Source organism: Jaculus jaculus, chromosome 9 (assembly GCF_020740685.1).
Source record: "Jaculus jaculus isolate mJacJac1 chromosome 9, mJacJac1.mat.Y.cur, whole genome shotgun sequence".
NCBI lineage: Eukaryota > Metazoa > Chordata > Mammalia > Rodentia > Dipodidae > Jaculus > Jaculus jaculus.
Genome location: NC_059110.1, coordinates 78,993,313 through 79,019,570, shown reverse-complemented (window position 1 = coordinate 79,019,570; position 26,258 = coordinate 78,993,313). Strand labels below are relative to the sequence as shown.

General features: G+C 46.0%; 1 protein-coding gene across 2 annotated transcripts in view; it reads right to left on the bottom strand.

Moving 5' to 3' along the window:
* The window catches only part of Pitpnm3 (PITPNM family member 3), a 105,064-nt gene that overhangs the window by 38,130 nt on the left and 40,676 nt on the right, over positions 1-26,258 (bottom strand). For both annotated transcript variants that reach the window (XM_045158777.1, XM_045158778.1), the window contains exon 4: positions 8,794-8,841. In XM_045158777.1, coding sequence (XP_045014712.1) covers positions 8,794-8,841 — 48 coding nt within the window. The remainder of the gene's footprint in view (positions 1-8,793; positions 8,842-26,258) is intronic.

Here is a 26,258-nt window from a genome sequence, read left to right as displayed (position 1 = left end):
GGCTTTTGTTTCCGAAAGCTCTTTTGTTCCCAGGAAAAGAGGAATTGAAAACACAAGCGATTCCTTCAAACCCAGAAGAGGTTCCAACCCCAGAGTCTATTGGAGGGTTGAAGGAAGAGATGGGCCTGGCCCCTCCCAACCTCAGAAGGAAGAAGAACTCACCAGGCCTAGACATCTTGTGTCCAGGGCTGCAGAAGGGGTCAGGGGCTGGGCTCAGGACCTCTGTGCTGTCAAGTATGGGTGCAGAGCTCCAGCACACATGGGCATGGCTCAAGGCCTCACACGGCAGTGATGGGGAAGACACAGGACCCTCAGCCACAGTGGCAGGAGAATGAAGAAAAGAACCTACCCTGTCCTGTCCTGCCCTGCCCTGCCCGCTGGGTGAGAGCTGTGAGCTGCCTTACAGAGAATCGGAGGACAGTGGGGCTCCCCACATGGAGGCAGCAGCCAGCACTGGGTGGACTCTACCACCCTCCTGAGCTGCATTGCCTGCTCTGTCCCTGAAACTAAGGGTCCCTGGATTCTGGCCAGGATGGGCCAAGGAGAAGGAGGCTGCCTCTCTGCCAGGGGCTCTCCAGGTAGCCACCCCAGGGGTGGATATGGCCTCGGGGAACTACCCACTGCCAAGTCAGGCATTTGTGAATAGAGTCCCTTCACAAGGCCCACCTGACCGTGGGACTTGTGAACTTCCTTCTCCTGCTAGAACTGTCACTACGTCACAGGTTAGATTCTATCACGGTGACAACAAAACTGTCCTCTCGTCCTTCAGCCCTGCCCTTCCACCAGCTTTACACATCCTGGCCAATTGCGGACTGCTCACAGGCCCCACTCTCCCCACCCCTCCTTCTCACTCCTCTTCTCTCTCCAAACTTAGCCATGTCTGCCTCTCCAGTTGTCTGCAAACATCCCCTTCCCCCTCTCACCACATGTGTCATATGCATGGACTTTTTTGCTATTCCTGCACCTAAAAATTTCCTATGGACATTTTGTCCCTTCCTCTTGGGAGCCTTCCATCCCTTCCCCCACATAGTCTCCCTTTCCTGGGACAAATCCTTAAACTTGTAATTTTATGGTTATATGATTACTGTTTTCTCCTCCATCTCCCAGACTATAAAAGCCTTAAGAGGTAGACTGTGTTCATTTGCTTTTGCTCTGTTTTATCCCCAGAGGGTATCATAGTACTGGCCAATAAAGATGCTCATTAAATATTTTTTAAATAAGTAAATAAACTAATGATTTGTTCTCATTCTGCACCCTCTTAAGTGTCAGAAGCTGCATAGGTCCCCACACAACTCAGAGGCCACACAGACAGACTCGCCATACACTATCCCCAGGTAAATGAATACACCATAGGGATGGACACACACACATGTACACACACACAAAGGAAGGAAGGAAGAATGCCAAGCACAGACATACGCACACATGCAAGGAAAGTGCTCCCAAGGCGGACGTCTGCCACCCTGAGCTCATTAAAGGCGGCTAAATATAGCTTGTCTGCAGCTGTGCTCAGCAAGCTGCCCACACAGGCCAGGAAAAGATACCAGTTACCAGGCGGAGGAGGGGAGGCCAGCTGTGGACAAGGGGTTTCATGCACCATGCTCTGGGGGTCCTCCTGGGTGCACCACAGATTGAGAGTACACAGGAAGGGAGGTTGGCTTCTGATCACTGACCCTAGGTACTGGGTTGTCCCTTACTGTGGAGGGTGATGCCAGGATGTCCTCATCTTCCCTCTCGGAGCTGAGGATCTGAGCTCAAGCTAAAGGCAGGACCTGAAGCCAGGACCCCGTCAGGTATACATTATGTTTCACGGGTGGCTCAGACAGAGGCCAGGACAAGGGTAAAGATACAGAGTCAGTCAGTCTGGGGCCAGAATTGGAGCTCAATATGGACCCCTGCCAGGTCCTTGTCTGGAGCCCAGAGGAGGCTCATAGTCCCACTTGATGTGCAAACACAGCCCTCCCATACAGATGTAGCTGATGCCAGCAATGGTCCTTGAGAAAGCCAATTGACTGCCGGAGTGAGTCTGGGTGCCATGTGTTAGACTACTGTTGAAGGCCATGTGGGCCTGGTCTAAAGGGACAGCAGCTAAGTATTCCCATGGTGAAGGAAGCCTCAGATGTCCTCGGATGTTCCTACACTGTGTATTGGATCCAAAGGACCGGAGGAGGGGTGAGTGATAGTGAAACTGGCTCTTAAGACAGTGCCTGTGTGGCAGAAGGGAATGAGGTACTTCCCCACGCACCTGGGGCAACTGGGAGGAGAAACTGCAGGGAACAAAAAGGGAATTCAAGTCCGAATCAGGCATGCATGGTAAGCTCTGGGGATAGTGGAGTGGAGAAAGACCGATAGGCCACCTTCCTTGGGAAGTCATTAGCTCCAGGCCATCTTTGTCTTCTCACTGTGACACTGTGGTTATAGCTGCAGCCCTAGCCAGTTTCAAGTGTCACTGGGATCATAGGGAAGAGCCTGGGCAGCACTTGAGAGCCCAAGTGACTGCTGAGGGCAGCAGGAGTAGGGATGGGCCCGTCTAAGGAGGTCATCTCCATCTGACCTCTTCCTTCAAGACCTGCATAAGGCTTGGTTACAGGCAGGGGACTCCCTGCTCCGCAAACCAGCAATGCTACCCTTAGCCTTTCTGGGAGTAGTGAGTGTCAAGAGTGGTGGCCAGAGCTCACAGACAGATGTGGAAGCCTGCTCCTTGCTTTTAGCATGCCATCCATTTGGCAGTCCTAATGATGGAAGTAGGGGAGAGTCCCCTGTGACCCATATCTTTCCTGCCATCTGCTGGGCAAGAGGCTGCCTCCAGCCCCTCGTGGGGAAAGGAATGACCTTGGCCTTGTCATTGGCCCATGAGAAGACTGTGCTATGGGAGTCCTCCAGAAAGGAGGTGGGAGAGGGAAGGTGTGCGGAGAGGTGGTGAGAGACACAGGAAAGGAAGCAAGGGAGATCAGGACTTCCTGTAACTTCCAGAGAAGAACAGGAGTGGGAAACATTAGAGACTAGGAGGGTAGTACAGGGGGACAAAGCAGGCCCCATGAGAGAAGGCTGTGGCTTCCTATAAAGCAAGGATGGGGGCTCAGAGCAGGGACGAGTCGGAGAGCTCTGCTGGAGGCCATGTACTGCCCTGAGGTCCAGTCTGGCCGGGTGGTGATCATGGGAGACTCTGGAAGGAGCCGAGGTTTCAGCTTTGGATATGTGAGATGGTAACATTCACTTTTCAGGAAAGAGGAAATCCATATCTGGCATACTCAGGCACGTGGAAAGTACCACAAATGTGCCCGTGAACACAAAAATAGAAAGAGATGTGGACAAAGGAAAGTAGAAGACAAAGAGGTAGCAACAGAAAATTAGAAGCCCCTAGAAGGACAGTCCAGGAGGGACTCCATATACAGACAGGCCCCAGATAGGGACCAAGACCGCACAGCAAACTAGAAGGAAACACCCAAGTTCCCTGGGCCCTAGCCCAAGGCCACCAGCCTGGACCCCCTTCCAATGTACAATGGCTCCCTGGACTTCTTCCTCTTGTCTCTAAATGACAAGCACACCCAAGTGGCAAAGGGCTTCCAGGCCATCTGTCCAGTGGCAGGGCTGTCTAGCAGCCACAAAGGAAGGAGGATTACAGAACACATCAGCCTCAAGTCCACCAAGAACAGAGCCTGGCAGCCTCATTCATGCAAACTTTCTCTCACATCACTGCCCGAGAGGCCCAGCAAGACTCAGTAAGTGGCTGTGTTCATTTAGCTTTTTCATGGCTATGACCAAATATCTGAGAGAAACCATTTAAAGAAGTAAGAATTTATTTTGGCTCAGGTCTCAGTCCACAGCCAGCTGGCTGTGCTACATCTGGGCTGTGGTGAGACAACACATCATGGTGGAAGGGTGTGAAGGAACTTCATAGTGACCAGGAAGCAGACAGAGATGGACAAGGGAGCAAAGAACAAGATATATCCCAAGAACACAAGCCCAGTAACCTCCTCCCTCCACCTAGGCCCCGCCTCCCAATAGTGCCATCAAATTATGAGTCCATCTATGTCTTGATCTATTGAGAAAAGTAGAGCCTTCACGTTCTAACCACCTCTCAGCTGGGGACCAAGCCTCCAACACACGAGCCTGTAGGGGGAGGCACCTCATATCCAAACCATACAAAGGGGAAACACTGCCACGCAATGCTATCTGAAGCAGCCGCAGCATCAGCAGAGGGCCAACAAGACAACGAGACGCACCTTTCACGCCTGCCCTAGATGCTTCCGTTGTCAAGGCTTATCCAAAAGCCAAAAAGAAGTAAACATACTAAGACACTTCCTATGCACCAGCTACAGATCCTGGTGAGCTGTGGGGATGACCTGTGATCCCTTCAGCAACTCAAGGAAGTACAAAGTACAGGTATCTTCCCATAAGTGCACTGAGTGACCTTCCTAAGGCATCACAGCAACTCGACAGAAACACAGCTTTAAACTAAGGTCTTCTTCCTTTAAAGCTTAAGCAGGACCACACCAGCCCTCTGGACTTTCTGATTCCTGGCCCATCTCATTCCCTGTTTTTAGAGTGTTTCCAAATACCCAGTGGAAATATTAAAAAACCAAAATCCATAGAAGTGCACTGTCAGTGGAAAAACACATTTTAAATGTAAGGCACAGCTATTTTTTTTTAATTTGGGTCACAAAGTTTTATTTTGCTAATTTCAAATTTAAAACAAACAAGCACATTATCACCAATTATCACCATCATGTCGTAAAAGAAAAATGATTTTAATGCCAAAAATTGAAAAAAACTTGAAGCTGGAGGCTGGGGAGATGGCTTAGTGATTACGGCATTTGCCTGCAAGTCCTAAGGACCCAGGTTCAATTCCCCAGAACCCACGTAAACCAGCTGCACAACAGGTCACATGTGTGGAGTTCATATGCAGTGGCTAGAGGCCCTGGTGTGCCCATACTCTCTTTATCTCTGTTTCTTTTTCTGTCATAAATAAATAAGTAAGATATTTTTAAAAAAATTGAAGCCAGGCATGGTGGTTTACACCTTTAATCCCAGCAATCGGGAGGCAGAGGTAGGAGGAACACCATGAGTTCGAGGCTACTCTGAGACTACATAGTGAATGCCAGGTCAGCCTGAGCTAGAGTGAAACCCTACCTTGAAACCCCCCCCCCCAAAAAAAATGTAGGCAGGGCATAAGTACAGAATTATGTGAAAAGCAATGTTCTCAGTTGAAGACATTCACCATTGTAGAAAAGGCCATCCCAGGCCTGGTTTCTCTCTGCTGGATATACTGGGTTTAGACATGGGTCTCACTGGCCTAAACCATCTCCAAGACACTGTTTGGATGGATCCTAAAGGCTTTTGCACATCAGCTATTATTCCTTACATAAAAATACCCTTGGGCTGGAGAGATGGCTTATTGGTTAAGGTACTTGCTTGCAAAGCCAAAGGATCCCAGTTTGATTCTCCAGGACCCACATAAGCCAGATGCACAAGAGGGTGCATGCATCTGGTGTTCGTTTGCAGTGGCTAGAGGCCCTGGTGTGCCCATTCCCCCTCTCTCTCTCCCTCTCTCTGCCTCTTTCTCTCTCAAATAAATAAATAAAATATTTTAAAAATACCTTGAAGGAGCAGTGTTGGATGATAGCATTCAGCAATATAATTTTGATCAAAATCTATAACCACAAATAAATGGCTTTATTGCTATTGAAGTTTTTTTCAGAGAGGCCCAGAAGGCACTAAGTGTCCCATTAATTCAAAACTGTCTGTGGGGAATGTGGGAAAGGAAGCTGTGGTTTGGCCTCTTGGAGACAAACCCTCAATGCGGGTTTCACTTCCAAGCTTCTGCTAAAGGCCTGGCACCAGCTGAGCTGTGTGGCTTACACCTGTACTCCAAGCACTTGGGAGGCTGAGGCAGAACATATTGCCAAAAGTTTGAGGCTGTTGCCAGGTGTGGTGGCATACATCTTTACTGAGGCTGAGGTAGAAGGATGATCACCGAGAGTTTGAGGCCACCCTGAGACTACACAGTGAATTCCAGGTCAGCCTGAGCTAGAGTGAGACTCTAGGAAAAACCAAAAAAGAAAAAAAAAAACTGCTTGAGGCCAGAATATCTATGACCTCACAATGCCAGTAACTACCTATACAAGACCATCATAGTAGGAAGAAAGATCATAACATCAAAAAAATAAAAGAGAAACTGATAGAGAGGGAGGGGATATGACAGAGAGTGGAATTTCAAAGGGGAAAGGGTGGGGAGGGAGAAAATTACCATGAGATATTGTTTACAATTATGGAAGTTGTCAATAAAATAAAAAGAAAAGTTTGAGGTCAACCTGAGCAACAGAGTGAGGCTCTGCCTCAAAAATAATAAATGAGGACTAGGGAGATAGCTTAACAGTTAAGGTCCTTGCCTGCAAAGCCTAATGACCAGAATTCAATTCCCTAGTGCCCATATAATGCCAGATGCACAAAGTAGTACATATGTCTGGAGTCCTTTTGCAGTGACTGGAGGCCCTAGTGCACCCATTCCCCCTGTCTCTTGTCTACTTGCAAATAAATAAGCAAAAATATTTTTTAAAAATTAACAAATATCAAGAAAAGGCCCAGCATGGATGTCTCGGCACTTAATCTCTGGTAGATATATCATGAATTTTTTGTTGTTGTTGTTGTTGTTTTTGTTTTTGTTTTTCAAGGTAGGGTCTCACTGGCTCAGGCTGACCTGGAATTCACTATGGAGTCTCAGGGTGGCCTCGAACTCACAGTGATCCTCCTACCTCTGCCTCCCGAGTGCTGGGATTAAAGGCATGTGCCACCACGTCCAGATCATGATTTTTTTTACTTAATGATGATTGTGTCAAGGGCTTTCCCAACAAGGGAGAGGATCCTATGTTGGTTGACTTCTACAGAAACCAAACAACTGCCCATTACCATAGCTTTCAAAGCAACCACCCCCACCCTAATCCACACCCAGCCACCTATTGTAGCTAAGACTCACCCACAAAGACAGGATTCCCTGTCAACCAGGCCCAGGTGCCAACAGCTGGGGATCCACAGTCAAAGTGGCTCATCCTGACCTATGTCCCTGCCCTTACTTTTTAAGTATTTATTACAAGGTGTGGAGGGGGAGACACACTAGGGCCTCTTGCCACCAGATCCTTACGCCAATTTTTTTTTTTTTTTTTTTTTTTTTTTTGCATCTGAGTTACCTGGGTGGCTGGGGACTTGAACCCAGGCTGCTACACAGGCATTGGAAGCCAGCACCTTTAGTTGCTGGGCCATCTTCCCAGCACCCCGCCCCACCCTGCCCCCACCCTCCTTTTAACACACACTGCAGCCGCCCTTCCCCTCACTCACTTCTGTCCTCTGACATCGCCTCTGGGTTCCCCCTGTGGCCCTGCCTGGAGTTCTGTGTTACGTCCCCTGTGTTGGCAACTTTGTGCCCAACTTCTCCTTGAATGGCATTCATCTCTCTATCGCCATTCAGTCTCCTCCACAAATCAAAATCCTGCAGGTACATTTTGGACTGCCTTTCTGTCCCCGCCCAGCCCTGCCCTGCCCATCCTCTTGTTTGTGCTCTTGAGGCTGAGCTCTGGGGCTGCCTTTGACAGGATCACTAATATCCCCCATCCCTCAATGCAGCAGGGCCTGTACCTTTGAATTATACCACGGCATCCGAAAGCGGGAAAGCTGCACTGCAGACCTGTGCGGCGGCTCCGGTGAGAATGTAGGTTGCCTACAACGAGGCTGTCACACCCTCCAAGGATGTGCAGCAACAGCCGAGTGGGAGAGAGCTGGTGGGAAGGTCTCAAGCTAGGGCCCAGGCAGCTGGGTTGGGCAGAGTGAGCTGAGCACCTCTGAAGGTAAAACCACTATCAGAACAGCAGAAGGGAGAAGCAGGGGAGTCTGGGCTCTCTCCCGCAGCCTCAGCCTCATGTGGAAGTCAATAGTGCCCATAGCAAAGATATGTGACGCAGGCACAACCTACCAAGCCACATCTAGCTTGTCCACAGAATGTTTTTCTCTTTTGGATTTTTAGTTTTACAAGGTGAGGTCTCACTCTAGTCCAGGCTGACCTGGAACTCACTCTGTAGTCTCAGGGTGGCTTTGAACTTATGGCAATACTCTTACCCTTGCCTCCCAAGTGCTGGGATTAAAAATGTGAGCCACTACACCTGGCTAGGATGCCTTTATTGAGTCCAATCCTATGCTCATCTCACACACAAAAAAAGCAGAAGGAATAGGGATGCCAGTATGATCCAAAGAGTGACAAGGACAGGAAATCCCAGAACTTGACCGCAGGGCCCCAGGCTCTGCAGAGACGAGTGCTTTGTGAAGAGACTTTAAGAACTATGTCCTGTGTCACAGCCTTCCGTGACCTCATTCACTCGGATCCTGGTCACCACAGTAGCTCCTATGGCTCCCGGAAGTTGACATCCAAAGGAAATAGTCTTGCCAGCTCAAGACTGGATCCCTAGTCCTGCCCCTCTTCTCTTTCGTTTGTCCATGTGGAAGGGACACTCACCAGGCGTCCCACGGTCCTGTCTGCTCTGGCACACCCCTTACCCTTGGGTGACCATCTTCACCCTCACTTTGGCTCCAACACCAAGCAGCCCAGTGTGGGGGATTCAGAAGCCAGAGGCCTTAGGACAATGGCCCTAAACCAGGTTTAGTGAGCACAGGCCCTCTGCTTCTGCCTGTGAGTGAACTAGGGAAAAGTCCCCTGGGCTCTGGGAGGATGAGAAGGGATGAGGTTCAAGGGGCTTCACCCATCCAAGGGAAAGCAAAGACTCCACAGGGCCAGGAATCACTCACGCTGTTTCTCCTGAAGGATGCTGGACGTGCATGGTACGGAACCATCTCCTGTGGAAAGAAAAGAAATGTGAGCAGACCAGTCCCTGCTCAGCTCTTCGGTACAGTTTCCTAGGAGCTGCTGGCGGCTTAGCTCCTGGACTTCGTGTGAAACCCAGACCTGAAGCTCCATGATGCCACTGCTGAATGCTGGCCTGGCTCCCTGATGCTGCTCCAACCTCATGGCCATCTTCACTGGCTCTCTCCTTTCTTACCTTGGAAAGCAGCTGCTGACAGATGCTGCTGACAGCTGCTGCTGTCCACCTCCCTTATCCTGTTCTCTGAGGGCCAGGGCTAGGCACCGTGCCCAGGCAACAGTAAACAAATGTCTCTCCAACCCAAACCTTTCCTTGGTTCCTTTTTTTTCCCTGCATGTATAGTATGTATGCATGTTCATATGTATGTGGCCACACACATGCTTGTGGAAATCAGAGGTCAACATTGGGTATCTTCTTCAGTCATTTTCCACCTTATTTTTTGAGGCAGGGTTTCTTGCTGAACCTGGGACTCACTGATTTGGCTAGACTCCTGCTCCATCTCCCCAGCACTGAAATTACAGGTACATGCCATCACAGCCAGCTCTTATGTGGGTACTGGGGATACTAACTCAGGTTCTGGGCTGTTAAAGATGCTGGTTTGAAAAGCCTGGCAACCCAAGTTCTATTCCCCAATACCCACCTAAAGGCAGATGCACAAAGTGGCTCATGCATCCTCTCTCTCTCCTTGCAAATAAATAAGTATAAAAGAGAAAAGCTCAGGTTTTCATGCTTGCACAGCGAACACTACCCACAGAGACATCTACCCAGCCCCTCTCCTCGGTTCTCCATCTGTGTGTTTTGCCTCTTCCCAGCTTCTGTGGACACTTCCCCATACTCACCTTGACCAGAGCTTCCCTACAGACTCTGAGCTCCCTCACAAACGTATCTGCAGCTTGCAAAGGACCCTGGTCCTAAGAGGAGGGCCTCCAAGGCACAGACAAGGAAGACTGCCCACAGTTCTCCTGGGGCCAGTAGAGGATGCCACATCCCCTCCCCTGCAGGACTCCAGGTCAGCCAGTCTACCCCGCCAAGTCCTTCAGGGCCCAGTGAGTGACTCCTCTTCCAGACATGCCTGCTTCTGCATTCACCACCCACGACAGCATCCTTTGGATCTCCTCACCCTGCTGCCGGAGCCCTCTGCCTGCCACAGCTGCCTTCTCAGTTCATGTTACGTGGATCCTAATCAGTCTTCCTCCTCTTTTCAGTGAAGGGAAGTTTCCTTTACTGTTTTATTCACTGATTTACCTTTTTTAAGTTTAGTTTTGTTTTGTTTTTTGAGGTAGGGTCTCACTCTAGCTCAGGGTGACCTGGAATTCACTCTGTAGTCTCAGGGTGGCCTTGAACTCACAGCAATCCTTCTACCTCGGCCTCTCTCTCTCTTTATCATAAATAAATAAACTTACTTTTTAAAATAATTTCAACATGGGGACAGCTCCAATCTAAGTGTGGAGCCTGTGTGACAGTGAAGGCCACATGCCCACAATAGCCAGCCCAGGAGAAAGGAAAGCCTAGCCTTGATTCTGCAAAGGAATGTCTAAGGACCAGTGGAGGCGGCTCAGAGGACACAGCTAGCTCAGGGGTAGGAACCTTTGGCCATGGAATTTTGCAAGTATCTTCAAGGGCTGGGCTTCTGCAGCACATGAGACAGTGTGCTGCTCTTCCCTGATCCCTGCTTGTGCCAAGCAAAGAGGGACTCAGTCAGAGAAGAAAGGTCTAGGTCCTTGTGGACTGGCTCCTGCCCAGCATGATGAGGTAGCTATAGACTGTGGTGACCCAGATGGGGGTAGAAACAAGGAAAGACCCAGCATCACACACACAGATCTCAGATCAGGGACCAGACAGGCATCACACCTGGGCACCACCTGAGGCCCACAGGACCTGTGTGCCTGGGCAAGGTCACGTTCTATCACCAGAATTGAGAACAGTAAAACCAAAACCCAGGGCCTTTTGGAGGCCTGACAGCAGAAATGGCTCTGGCACTTCCTATATGCTAGAGCCCAGGAGAGAAAGGCTCCCAGCTGAGGGATGGGCCCAGTCTGATTCATCGTCTGAGTCCTTCCCCCAGGCCCAAAGCTATGCCACACCTAGTCTGTTTATGAGCCACTGGTCCCATTCAATGCTTTCATTAGCACAAAGCAAACACATTTCCTCCAGCAAGAATCCCTGGTGTGGGAAGGGGAAGCTGGAGAGATGGCTTAGTGGTTAAGGCACTTGCCTGAGAAGTCTAAGGACCCATGTTCAACTCTCCTGTTCCCTCATAAACCAGACACACAAAAGTGAGGCAAGTGCAAGGTTGCCCATGTTCACTAGGTGGTTCAAGTGTCTGGAGTTCAATTGTGGTGGCTGAGGCCCTGGCGTGCCAATTCTCTCTCTCTCTCTCTCTCTCTCTCTCTCTCTCTCTCTCTCTCTGTTCCTCTTTCTCTCTCACTGTAAAAGAAAATAAATTTTAAATTTTATTTTTAAAAGAATCTCTGGTGGGAAGGTAGAGCAGGACCTGAAAGCCAGGCTGCTGGGGGAACAGGAGTGAGGGCAGGAGGCCCATGACCTTGAGATGCCAGCACACAAGATGCTCATAGACAGGAAGAAGGGCGTGGTAGGAAGGAGGTCAGAGCCAGGCTCCCGGGCTCCCACAGAGGTCAGTGGGCCATGGCTGTGTAGACCATGCAAACTTCACCTGCGTGTGCAGGTGCCCTATGCCCCAGCTGGTGCTGCTCACATAAGAAATCACAGCTATTTACATCTTGCAAAACAGGTCCCTTCACAGAATGGCGAGCGAGGCCCAGAGGGACTCAGTCACTTAGCAGATGTTTGCATAAATGGTGGGTTTCCTCCTCCCAGGTCCAGTGAGGGCTTTTTCACTAGGCTCCTCCAGGAGATTCTAAGAGGGGCTTCCTGGAAGGGCTCAGGTATCTGGGTGGGTCAGGGCTCACCAAGGCAGAGGAGGCTGAGGTTGGGCTGAGAGTGGCAAGAGGGAAGCAGAGAAAGAGCTGCCTACAACGGGTGCTGAGAACACCCCAGAGTCTTGGGGACTGACCAGTGTTTCCTGCAGACTTAGCTTTCCCTGCAGCGAAGCCTGAGCTAGGCATCCAAGAAGTCTGGAGACTGATGAGTGAGAAGGCCACCAAGGCAAGACAGAAAGAAAGAGACTCTGCCTTGTCTTTTCTTTTGGGGCTTTTTTGTTTGTTTGTTTTGGTTTTTCGGTTTTTTGAGGCAGGGTCTCGCTCTAGCCTCGGCTGACTTAGAATCCTAGAATTCACTATGTAGTATCAAACTGGCCTCAAACTCACAGCAGTCCTACCTCCACCTTCTGAGTGCTGGTATTGAAGTCATGCACCACCACGCCTGTTTGAGTCTACCCTTTTCATTGTTTCATTTTCTTTTTCGAGACATGGTTTTGCTATATAGTCTAGGCTGGCCTGGAACTTGCCATCTTTCCTCAGTCTCCCAAATGTGGGGTTTACAGGTATGTATCACCATAATAGGCCTACTATTGACAATATAAGTGGGCAGGGGTGCAATAGCAGGAGGCTGATCTTGTCTGCTCAGCACAGCCTGCTCCATCTTCCCTGAAAGCCACCACCAGCAAATAGGAGGAATGAGTTGAGCTGAGTCTCGGCTTCCTGATTAGCAGGCTCCCAGGACGAGGGTAATTAACTAACTGTGCAGCTGGCTCAGCCACTGCCTAAATGAGACCCCACTTGGCCTGGAGTTTTTGGGGGCCCCTGGGCCCTACTGTCTCACCTCTACTAGAGCTGGCTTCTACTGCAGGAGTGCCAGGGGCTGTTGCAAGCAAGGGGGCTGCTGCTGCTGCCCAGGCTCTAGTGCCTCCACTTCTGCCTTTCCCAAATTCACACGATCCTGGGAGTCTAGCCTCAGCATCTCCCCTAAGAAGAGACTCTTAAGTCCTCACTAACACCTTCCTGGATGACCTTAGACTTCCTCTTCCCACCCTGCCTCCAGCATACCACCAGTTCATTCCAGCAAGAGAAGCAAAATGTGTTGCCACCAACCAGATCGTTTTCAACACACGTGTGGTTCTCCCTGCTTCCAAGGGAAGGATTGGCTAGCTGCTGGGTGAAGACTTCAGCCACTGGGACCTGGAGAAGGAGGACCTGGGAATTCTCTACCTGCTTTGCCAGGTGGTGTCTGGGCAGCCTATGGGAGCAGCCGCAGGGACAGGTAAAACCACATTTGCCCTGTGCTTTACTGTGTCTAGGCACTGAGAGCCCTAAGCAGATTCTTCCCAGCGGGTAGCTGAGCTTATTAAGGAGGCTCGCAAGGAAAGACTCACCCCTTTTGCTCAGGGTATTCCCAGAACACTGAGCCTCCCCCAACCTGCAGATAAAAATTCACACTCATCTCCCATCCCCCGATCTGAGGCATCTACACTTACACCCCAATATTATTATTATAGTTATTGAAGGAAATACAGATCCAAGGAAAGGCATTCACGTGGCTAGAGATCCCACGTGGAGGGCCTGGAAAAAAACTATGGAAAAAAAAGAGAGAAAAGAAAATTCAAGGAGCTCCTGCCATGTGGGGAGCTGGAGGGGATAAAGAACCCATGTGGAGAGTAAGGGCTAGGGAGTCTTCTCCTCGGCTCACCCACAGATGGAAGTTCCAAAGTGGTCAGGCAGCTCCGAGAGCATGCCCTCCCCTATATATGGGTTATATATATAGAAGGTTTCATATATGTGTGTGTATATATATATATATATATATATATATATATATATATATATGTATGTATGTATACACACACACACACACACACATATACACACAACCTTGTAGTGGTGAGTTGTCTTCTGGCTCAGGTGAACCAAAGGGGCAGCTAGTTGGTTAGGGCTAGGGACTGTCTCAGGAAGAAGGTAGCCCTGACACTAATAAAAAATATTTTTTAGAAAACAGGACTGGAGCTAGGCATGGTGGTGCATGCCTTTAATCCCAGCACTTGGGAGGCAGAGGCAGGACAATCTCTGTGAGTTGGAGGCCAGCCCGAGATTACACAGTGAATTCCACGTCAGCCTGGGCTGGAGTGAGACTCTACCTCAAAAAAAATAAAAAATAAAAAATGAAAGAAAGAAGAGAAGAGAAGGAAAAGAAAAGGAAAGAAAAAGAAAGCTAGGGCTGGAGAGATGGCTTAGCAGTTAAGGTGTTTGCCTGCAAAGCCAAAGGACCTTGGTTCAATTCCCCAGAACCCAAGTAAGCCTGATGCACAAAGGGGCACATGCATCTGGAGTTCATTTGCAATGGCTGGAGGTCCTGGTGTGCCCATTCTCTCTCTCCCTCTCTCTTCCTCTTTCTATCTCAAATAAATAAATAAAAATAAAGTTTAATAATAATAATAAAACAGGGAAAAAAAAAGATGAACTTGCTGGGTGTGGTGGTCCATGCCTTTTTTAATCCCAGCACTAGGGAAGCAGAGTTAGGAGGATCACTGTGAGTTTGAGACCAGCCTGAGACTACAGAGTGAGTGCTAGATCAGCCTGGACTAGAGTAAGACTCTACCTCAAAAAATTTAAAAAATAAAGATAAACTTCATGTGCTTCCCAAATCTCTCACATCCCTCCACATCTTTATTCTTGCCCCTATGTATGTAGGCTATGTCCTCCTTGATCTGTCCTGAACCCAGAGGAGCTCAGGAGCCTCCAAGTCTCTGCTCCACATCTCCGTGGCTCCCTCTGCACTTCGCTCCCATTTCGTTACAGCAGTTAGCTCAGCAAACCTGACTGCACCCAGTCAAACCTGAGCCACCTCCTGAATGATCCACGTATCGCCAGTGTCCACTGGCAGAGCATCTAATACAGAATAATGATTGAGTGAGGGAACACATGAAGGCTGTGGTAGTTTGAAAGTGTAGCCCCATAGACTGAGGTATTTGTGATTAAAAATTCAGCTTGTGGGCTGGAGGGATGGCTTGGCAGTTGAGAGACTTGCCTGTGAAGCCTAAGGACCCAGGTTTGATTCCCCAATACCCATGTCGTCAGATGCACAAAGTGGCACCTGCTTCTGGAGTTTGCAGTGGCTAGAGGCTCTGACACACCCATTCTCTCTGACTGTCTCTCCTCTCTTTTTCTGTTTCTCTCCCTCTCTCTCTCTCTCTCTCTCTCTTCTTGCAGATAAATAAATAAATATTTTTTAAAAATTTTCAAAGAATTGAGCTTGTAACTTGGGTCTCCAGCAGCCTGGCGCGAGAAGGGGATCTTGGAGTCCAGCCCTAAGGTGTGTTTGGGGACAGATCTGAGTCCAACCCTAAGGTGTGCAGAGAGTACTTTGAGCTCTGGGAGTTTCTGTGGGGCTTGCTAGTGTTGGTGTTTGCTGGCTGTTTTGTTATGTCTCTTTGCATGGACATGTGTAAATGATGCCACTTCCTCTGCCACTGATGTTGTACTTCTGAAATTTGTAAGCCTGAAAGATAAGCTGCTTTTGCTTGGGTGTTTGTCCAGCAACATAAAGCTAACTGTAACAGATGCCTCAGATCCCTTTACTGCTTTGAGGACAAGAGGGCCTTACATGCCAGGGCAGGGAGGGAAAGTGCACACCCAGAAAGGCACAACAAACTGTAAGCATTTGGGCGGGGAGCAGATGAAGGACAGATAAACTATGCGTGGCAAGAAGGAAAGTAAAGGCTGGGCTATCAGGATAGCTTCCTGAAGGAAGAGCACAGCTAGAGATGAAGCCAAGGAGAGTTGGGCTCTGAAAGGCCCAGGCGTGAGGCCTAGTGGAACTTCCTGAGTCTAGCTAAAGTTTGGTGACCTGTCTCTGGCCAGCTAGGACTCAGCAAGACGCCTAATGGCTTCTGGCCTGCCACCTCCCTGTGGCAATTGTAATTACCATTTCAATAGTTAAAGTTTACTATTGGCCCTTACCTCTTCCCCCATCCTAAAATCCCCGCCTTCGTCCTCAACATGATATAGGCAACTGCTCATAGCAATAAAGCAGTTTTTTTTTCTGCAAGTTCCTGCATCAAAAAGACTCCAGACTCAGTGTGGTTTTTCTCCGGTGGCCAGGAGAGGTCTGGGTTGTCCGACGCTCATCATCCCCTCAACCCCCAGGGAGGAACCAGCAGGCCTGGCCCTTCCCTCAGCACTACCTACCTGCCCGGGAAGGAGCGGCAAAGGAGGACAGGGACAAAGGCAGGAAGATGAAAGAGTCCAGGTGGGCTTGAGTGCCAGCAAGCAGGTCCCTGTCCATTGGCATAAGAGAGGAAAGCTTGGGTGGCATGAACACCATTCAGGGATCAGGGGATTTAGCAATGGTTTGATGTCCCTTCATTGGTCCCCATGGCAGCTGCACAAGGATGTTTGATTCCTGTCACAACAGAAGCCTGACTAGCCCTGGAAAAGTGCAATTGTTAGAAAGAGGGCTAGGACCAAACTGGCTAGCCTTTCCTGCCAGGCTGGGGGCTTTGTGCTCCAGTCTTCAGGTAGCAAAGACCTAGTTCCTAATTCCACAGCAGAACAATGCTACTGACTTCTATTTTAGAAGTATCACAGTGGGATTGCATAAATATGGTAAATTGACTACATGCCCCAAATCTCTAAAAATGACATTAATTGCTTTCCTATGAATTATTCCTCAACAGCAATGTAAAGTAAGAAAGGATATCCTTTGCAAATCAACACTGTACAGCACCGCCCCCTCAAAAAATCATTACCTTCCACCCCCACCCCAATCTGTGGTATCTATACTGGCTGAGAGATGGAGGGAGCCAGGCTGACTACAGAATTGGCAGGACCCAGCACAATAGGGAAGCATGGAGCCCCTTACTCATAATCATTAAGAATTTCAACATGGGGCTGGAGAGATGGCTTAGTGGTTGCTGCAAAGCCTAAGGACCCAGATTTGCTTCCCCAGAACCCATGTAAGCCAGATGCACATGGTGGCGCATGCATCTGGAGTTGGTTTGCAGTGACTGGAGGCCCTAGCATGCCCATTCTCTTCCTCTCTCTCTCTCTCTCTCTCTCTCTCTCTCTTTATCATAAGTAAATAAACTTACTTTTTAAAAAATAATTTCAGCATGGGGACAGCTCCAATCTAAGTGTGGAGCTATGTGTGACAGCGAAGGCCACATGCCCATAATAGCCAGCCCAGGAGAGAGGAAAGCCTAGCCTTAATTCTGCAAAGGAATGTCTAAGGACCAGTGGAGGCGGCTCAGAGGACACAGCTAGCTCAGTGATACGAACCTTTGGCCATGGAATTTTGCAAGTATCTTCAAGGGCCGGGCTTCTGCAGCACATGAGACAGCTCTTCCCTGATCCCTGCTTGTGCCAAGCAAAGACTCTCTCTAAGTGTGAGGAAGGATGGGCCTCTGAGGGACAGGACACCCAGGGCAGCTGAAAATACTCAAAAGGGTTAAATCAGAAGCTGCTCAATCCCCCAGTGACTTATACTAACAGGCCCTAATGATTGCATGACAGCAGGCTGCAGTCAACAGACAAATCTGTCACTCAGATAGGTAACAGGCAAGGGCAAAGACAAAGTAGAGCACACACCCAAACACTGCTAAATATTTAAATAACTAAGTAAAAATCAAGGAAACCAGCAAAGACAGTACAGGGAAATGTGTGTGATTTCTGTGGACTATCTAATCCTTAATTGTTCTTTTTTTTTTTTTTTTTTTTTTTTTGAGGTTGCGTCTCACTATAGCTCAGGTTGACCTGGAATTCACTCAAGGTGATCCTCCTCCCTTTGCCACCACTCCTGGCTTCTAAGAAATTCTTTTTTTTTTTTTTTTTTTTTTTTTTCGAAGTAGGGTCTCACTCTAACTCAGGTTGACCTGGAATTCACTATGTAGTCTCAGGGTGACCTCAAACTCACAGTGATCCTCCTACTTCTGCCTCCCATGTGCTGGGATTAAAGGCGTGCGCCACCACGCCCGGCTCTTCTGAGAAATTCTTAACTGATACTAAGACGGTCCAGCAACTCCTCTGTGGCAAGTATGTATCTGGATGCAATAACCCAGAGTTGGGTATGAACTAGAGGGAAAAAATAGATCTTTAGAAGGCTGGAGGCAGAGAAACTGATGAGAAATATGTAGGCAATGGCTGCTTCCTTCCTGTCAGTAAAAATGCTAACACTGTTTTCTGAGGAACAAGAGCTCTGGCTTTAGATAGTTGTTTAAGGGACAGCTCACAGGCCATTAGTACAAATTATTCTGAAAGTCATATGAGGCCTGAGCATAAAAGTTTCCTGTGGTAGTTTAATGTATATCCCCCAGTAGTCTCAGGTGTTTTATTAAAACCTGAATTTCCAGCCACCTGGCTGGAGGAGGTGTCACTGGGGGTGGATCAGATTTCCAGGCCAAAGGTGTGCGGAACTTTCTCAGCTCTGCCTGGGTCCCTGCTGCCTGCTAGCTCCCTGCTGTGTGGGCTTGCTCGTGGGGCTGCTGTTTGGTGATCTCTCTGCTTGGACCTATGAAGGCAGGCCAGCTTCTTCTGCCATTATGGAACTTCCCCTGGATATGCAAGCTTCAAATAAATCCCTTCCTCCCATAAACTGTGTTTGCTTTAGAAGTTCATCCCAGCAACATGAAGCTGACTTCAACATGCAGCAACATGGCAAGACCTGTCAAGGACCAGGAATGCAAGATTACTGAACATATACGTATCAATGTAGGTCCTTGGAGATGACTCAGCAGTTAAAGACACTTGTTTACAAAGCCTACCATCCCAGGTTCCCTTTCCAATACCCACATAAAGCCAGATGCAAAGTAGTATTTGTTTGCAATGTCAAGAGACCCCTGTGTACCCATACATACATACATACATACATACATACATATGTACATATAGGCAAATAAATAAAATTTCAAAAGATATTATTAGGAAAATGAACTGACAACCACAAGATGGGGGAGTGGAATATTTATATGACATTCATCTGATAAAGTTCCAGCTCTTCCAGCTTAACAGAAAGACAGCTCAATGAGCAAAACATTTGAATGGGCATTTCTCCAAAAGAGAAATAAGTGACCAGAGATCACAGAAAAGATGCTCACCATCATCAGTCCTTATCGAAATGAAAAGTCAAACCACCACGAGCAATCACTTTCCACTGACTAGAACCAAACAGGAAGAGAATAAGAACATTGGTGAGAGTCTGGGGAAAAGGAGCACGTGGTGGGAATGGAAAATGGTACAGCTGCTTTGGAAGTCTGGCAAGTCTTCAAAAAGTTAAATAAAGCTGGGAGTGGTAGTGCATACCTTTAATCCCACTACACCTTTAATTCCAGAGGCAGAAGTAGGAGGATCACTATGAGTTCAAAGCCAGCCTGAGACTATATAGTGAATTCCAGGTTAGCCTGGGCTACAGTGATACCCTACCTCGAAAAAAAAAAGTTAAATAAAATTGCTGTATTATGTAGAAATTTCTACTCCTAGGAATGTACCAAGATAGTTGAATGTATATACACTCAGAGACAAAAAAAAAAGCTTGTATGTATGTGACTACTTAAACATTATTCAAAATAGCCAAAAGTATAAATAAAAATAAAATAAAAAATAACTGAATCTAATAAAAAAAAAAAAAGTGGGCTGGAGAGATAACTTAGCAGTTAAGGCACTTGCCCTCAAAGCCAAAGGACCCAGGTTTGATTCCCCAGGACCCACATAAGCCATATGCAAAAGAAGGCGCATGCGTCTGGAGTTCATTTGCAGTGGCTGGAGGCCCTGGTACACCCATTCTCTCTCTCTCTCTCTTTCTCTCTCTCTCTCTCTCTTTCTCTCTTTCTCTCAAACAAATAAAAAAAATTAAATAAAACAATCAAAATAGCCAAAAGTGGAAGCAATTTAGATATCCGTCAACTGATAGGTAGATAAGTAAAATGTGGTCTGTTTACACAACAGAACAATATTCAGCCATAAACTGGAATAAAGGACTGACTGATGCTACAATGCAGATGAACCTCAAGGCTATTTTGCCATGAGAAAGAAGTCACAGGCACAGAGCCACACACAGTTTGATTATATTTATATGAAATCCCAGGGGAGAGGGATAAGAAGGATGGGAGGAAGATCTGCTAATCAATATGGGGTTGTATGATGGTTAATCTCAATTGTCAACTTGATTGGATCTGGAATCAACTAAGAGGGATGACTCTGGAGGTCCATGAGGGCATTTTCAGGATTAGCTGAAGGATCAGTTGAAGGCAGAAGACCCTCCTCTAGACTGGATGAACATACTGGTGGACAGCCCAGGTATAAGGAAAACCCACTGCTGCTTGCCTGCCTGCCCACCTTTGCCTCCTGCTGGTGAGTTCCCCTATCTATGCTGCCTGCCTCTACTATCTCTCCTTGATGACATCACACTTCCACTTCTTTGACCTTCCAATATGTACTGAAGGCCAGCAACCCTTGAGGAATCTTCTAGGCCTTCAGTATCAGCTTGGGATATGTGCAGCTTTGTGCACTAAGCATCTCCTGATTCTCAACCTCTCCAGCATGCAGATGACAATTGTTGAACTACACAGCCCCTATTGTGTAAGCTAAGCTAATAAAGCTCCTTTTATGATATGTATTCATTCTATCAGTTCTTTCTTCCTGACAACCTATTACAAGTTTCTCTAGAAGATCATGAAATGGTCTGGAACTAGATAGTAGTTATGGCTGACAACTTCACAAGTATACTAAGACCACATTATTGTAGCTATTAAAAGGGTGAGTTTCACAGTATGTGAATTACATATCAATTTAAAAAAATGAATTGGCAAGTCCTATTTCACTTGGACAGTGTAAATGACAGGTGTATGCTTTCTTACATGATTAGAATCAGATGGCCCCTGCCCTGTGCTATAATCTCACTTGAAATCTTGGGTTAATTAATCCAGTCTTTACTGTGTGGCACGTTCTCACTCATCTTGTTCTTGCCAGAAAATTCTAAAATTCAATAGAATAGGCAGAAAGAGTTTTTTTTAAGTCAGAATGAACCAGTGGTTCCTATATAAACGCACACCAGGTTATTAGCCAGAAAAAAAAACCAGAGCAAATGAAAACAAAAAGACAAAAAGGTGATGTTGAAAAGAAAGAAATCCACAGATGCTGACCAGCAGAATGGAAAGAGCTGATGAAAGGAAAATAGACAAAATGTTTTTTCAGAGCCAAGAAAAACTTCCAGAACCCAAACAAAACCAATAAACAAGATAGAAGGACAAGTTGAGACACAGAAAAATTCCAGCATCTGTCTAATATAAACATTAGAAGGACGAAACAGGGAAAGAAACACTTGAAAGAACAATAAAAGAAAAGTTCACAGCAATGAACAAGAACAACCAGGTGCAAGCACAATGACAGCAAAAATCTCCCTCAGCAACACTGTGATTTCAGGATGTGAAGAATAGAGATTTAAACACTTAAAAGGCTTCCAGGAGAGAAAAACCCAGATTACCCAAAAAGGAATGGGGATTAAGTTTATCTCTAATTCCTCACCAACAGTACTATTTGCAAGAAAACCATGGACAATTATCTTCAGAGGTAAATAAGAAAATGATTACAGATATAAGCAATCTTGAATCTTCAAATTAGAAGGCAAATTACAGGCATCTTTAGAAATCCAAGGACTTGGGAAGTTATTATTCACAGTCCTACCTACAGAATTAATCAGACATATTCTAGTGAAAACCAGAAATAAATTCAGGAGAGGAAGTTGGAAACTTTAGTAGCAGTGAGAACTATACACTAAAAAGGATGAATGTGACTGAGTCATATTTCTATAATTTACTGAGGAAGAATGAGGAAGAGGGTTGGGGAAGGGCAAAAAGAAAGAGCAGCGAGGTCACAGCAATAACCACTACAATGAGGATAAATCCCTGCCCCAAAGAAAAACATTAAACATTAACATTAAATTGAAATAAGAATTGACACAATCTGAGCCCAGCCTGATGGTTCATGCCTTTAATCTCAGCACTGAGGGGGCAGAGGTAGGAGGATCGCTGTGAGTTTGAGGCCAGCTGAGTCTACAAAGTGAATTCCAGGTCAGCCTGGGTTACAATGAGACCCTACATCAAAGGAAAAAACAAAAAAAAAACAAAAAAAAACTGACAACAATTTGAAACTAAATGGGTAGGAGTTGAAGAAGAGGCACCAATGGTCTTCACTGTTCATCAAGAGCATGTAAATACCAGTCTAATCCAGATCCTGACAGAAAACACCAAATTTCAAATGAGTGTTTAAGTGTAATTTTTTTTAGAAATAAAACAAGATATGCAAGAAATCTGATTTTTCCCAATCACAAATATAAAAAAAGAAGAAAAAGCTATACTAATTGATATATTTGATCTACTAAATAGACAACTTGGGACCAAACATACAGAAGTACTATATATTTTTAAACCTCATATGAGCCAGGTATGGTGGTGCATGCCTTTAATCCCAGTACTTGGGAGGCAAAGGTAGGAGGATCGCCAAGAGTTCAAGGCCACCGTGAGATTACATAGTGAATTCCAGGTCAGCCTGAGCTAGAGTGAGATCCTACCTCGAAAAACCAAAAAATAAAAATAAAAATAAAGCCTCATATGAAAGAGAGAGAGGCCATGTGTTAGATAAGAACTCTGAAAAAAAAAATAACATTTTTAAGCAATTCTTGAGCTAGAGAGATGTCTTAGCAGTTAAATTAAGGCACTTGCTTGCAAAACCAGATGGCCCAGGTTTGATTCCCCAGTACACATTATAAGCAAGATCCATGAAGTAGCACATGCGTCTGGAATCTATTTGCAGTGGCTGGAGGCCTTGGAATTCCCATGCCCATTCTCCCCATCTCTTTCTTACTGCAAATAAATAAATAAAAGTATTTTTTAAAAAGTCACATTCTTGGACTAGACAGATGGCTTAGCAGTTGGGTGCTTGCCTGCAAAGCCTAATGACCCAGGTTCAATTCCCCTGTACCCACCTAAGTCAGATATACAAAGTGGCACATGTGTCTGGAGTTCATTTGCAGTAGTTAGAAGCCCTGCACACCCATCCTCTCTCTTTCTATCTGCCTCTTTTCCTCTCTCTCTCAAATAAATAAAATATTAAATTTTTAAGTCACATTCTCTAATCACAAAGTAATAAACTTGTAAAAAGAATAAGAAAAATAGGGCTAGAGAGATGGCTTAGTGGTTAAGGTGCTTGCTTGCAAAGCCTAAGGACTCAAATTCAATTCTCCAGGTCCCACATAAGCCAGATGCACAAGGTAGCGCATTCATCTGGAGTTCGTTTGAAGTGGCTAGAGGCCCTGGCGCATCCATTCTGTCTCTCTCCCCTCTCTCTGTCTCAAATAAAAATTAAAAATTAAAATCAGAAGCCAGGCATGGTGGCACATGCCTTTAATCCCAGCACTCAGGAGGCAGAGGTACGAGGATCAGAAATAAATAACAAAACAATGAAAAGAAAAAGAAGCAATAGAAGTATTGGCAAGGATATAGCTTAAGATTTTTAAATGATATGACACTAAGAAGAACAAAGAATCAACTGACATTCTGAAATTTTAACAAACTGGCAATATTTCAGATATATAGCTGTGAGTGTAATTTTTTTTATTGTCAACTTGATTGTATTAAGAAATGCCTAGGGTCTTAGGGAGGCACATCTTTGGATGTCTCATTGAGGGTGTTTCCATGAGGATTAGATGAAGTAGGAAGACCTGCCCTGAATGTGGGCAGCACCATCTCATGGGCAACAGGAGAAAGCAAGGCTGAGCGCAGGTATTCTCTTGCTTCCTGATCCAAGGAGATTCAAGCAAGATCCCACCACCATGCCATCCCAGCCATAATGGGCTGTATCCCCTGAACGGTGAGCCAATATAATCCCTTCTGGTCTTAAATTGCTGCCTATCAGACTTGGTAATGGCAAAGAGAAAAGTAATAATTCAATAGAGGACAGTTTATATCCAGAATATATAAAAATTTCCTTAAAAGAAAATAAGGAGAGGCCAGGCATGATGGTACATGCCTTTAATCTTATCACTCAGGAGGCAAGGGCAGGAGGATCACTGAGTTTAAGGCCAGCCTGGAACTACAGAATGAGTTCCAGGTCAGCCTAGGCCAGAGATCCTACCTTGAAGGAAAAAGAAAAAGAAAAGAAAGGAAGGAAGGAAAGAATAAAACAAATAATCCAATAGGAGATGGACAAAAATTATGTTTAAGAAAGTCAGAAGAGGGGCTGGGAGCATGGCTCAGTGATTCAAGGCACTTACTTGCAAAGCTGCTGGCCTAGGTTTAAAAAGTCACATTCTTGGATTAGACAGATGGCTTAGCAGTTGGGTGCTTGCCTGCAAAGCCTAATGACCCAGGTTCAATTCCCCTGTACCCACCTAAGTCAGATATACAAAGTGGCACAAGATGCCCATGTAAGCCAGTTGCAAAAAGTGGCACAAGACACATTTGCACAGAGACAAGATGCCCTGCTGTGCCTCAAAACCTTCAACACATGCACACGTGCAAATAAATAAATAAACAAATTTGTAAAAGAAAGTCAGAAGAAAAAATAGGCTTAATCAACACTCAAAGATATGTTTAATCTCATCAGAAATTAAATAAAGATAAAAACAATAAAGTATTTTCATTCTTCAATCAGATAAAATTTTAGTTGGATAATATCCCACAACATTATAGGACATAGTGAGTGTGTAAATACACATTGTACAGTCTTCATGGAAAATCATTTGGCAGCAACTCTTATTATTTTCAGTGTTCATATTTATGTTATATCCCATTATTTTATTTTTTATTTTTTTATCCCATTATTTTAATAATGGGAAATTCCAATGTCTACCACTATAAAACAGTTATATAAATTATAGAACATCACTGTACAGAACACAATAGTACGGGTGAAAACAATAAGGTGAATCTGTACTTCCTCATATGAAAAGCTCTCTAAGACTTACTGTTAAGAAACAAGTAATTTGCTATACTAATGTCTACAGTGAACCATAGGATTATGCACTATGATCAAAGCTACAATTAGGTCTGCAATAGAAAGAATACTGAAGAAAGACATTTTGGTTTTATTTGTATTATTTGATTTTTTTATCCAACAAGACTGTATTCAAGAATAAGGTGAATATTTGCACACTAATGTTCACAGCAGCATTAGTCACAATAGCTAAGAAAAGAAAAAACTCAAATGTCCATCAGTAGATTACACACACACACACACACACAGAGAGAGAGAGAGGGAGGGAGAAAGAGAGAGAGAAAAAGAGGAAAATTATTCAACAACAAAATGGAATGAATCGATGCTACAATGTGGATGCATCTAAAAAAACACTGTGCTAATGAAAAAGCCAGAAGCAAAAGGACAAACACCGTATGATACATTTATGGGACACCCAGAGAAGTCAAGTTCATACAGACAGAAAGTACAATGCTGGTTGTGGGGGGCTGAGCTGGGGAATTAGCTGCGTGGCAGAGAGCCAATCTCAGATGAGAACAAGTTGCCGAGGTGGGTGGTGATGCCATGCAATGATATAACAATGCTACTTGGCTAAACAAGTAAATTTTATGTTATGTGTATTTTACCACAAATCAAAAGAATGCTAAGCAAAAATACCCAGACAAGCAATTACCAGATGACAACAATAAGTCAGGTACACTGAGCTGATGCTAAAAACCCTAGTAAAAATACATATACGCTGGTGACATGTACATCACCCAAAATGCACATCTTACTAACAGGCTTTGTATATGATATACAAAGGATAAGAGCAAAGACAGATGTGCCCTGGAGGAGGAGGCAGGAGCTGCAATGTGGGAGACCCAGGACCCTCAAATCACATGAATGCAGGCTCTCAGGCTAGGGGCTGAGGATGAACTGCCAACTTCCAACTTGACCACAGCCTGTGGATGAGGAAGAGCTAAAGTGGAACCCCTTCTCAGTAGGGGTCCATGAGGATCTGTTCCAGCCATAAAAGAACATACACACACATACCACACCCCACTTCTTTGGGACAGCAGCAAAGAAACCATTCACGGACTGTGAAAAAGAAAAAAGTCACACATGAGTAATTAACACCCTAAGCCTGTGCCATATATGGGTGCAAGGTCTAAATTTACGCCATCCACATAGAGCAGAAACCCTAGACTGTAAATTGAGCATATAAAAGAGTCAAGGGAATTGAATCACTCAAGTCCACAGAAAGAAACATGAGCCTAGTCACCATAAGGACATTTGCATGTTCCAGGGCACACCAATATCCCCAGGAAAGAAAAGGGGATGGCTACGATGAGTCCACAATAAAAATAAATAAATTAGGATAGCCAGGCATGGTGGCACACACCTTTAATCCCAGCATTTGGGAGGCAGAGGTAGGAGGATCACTGTGAGTTCAAGGCCAGCCTGAGACTACATAGTGAATTTCTGGTGAGCCTGGGCTAGAGCAAAACCCTAGCTCAGAAAACTAATAACTAAA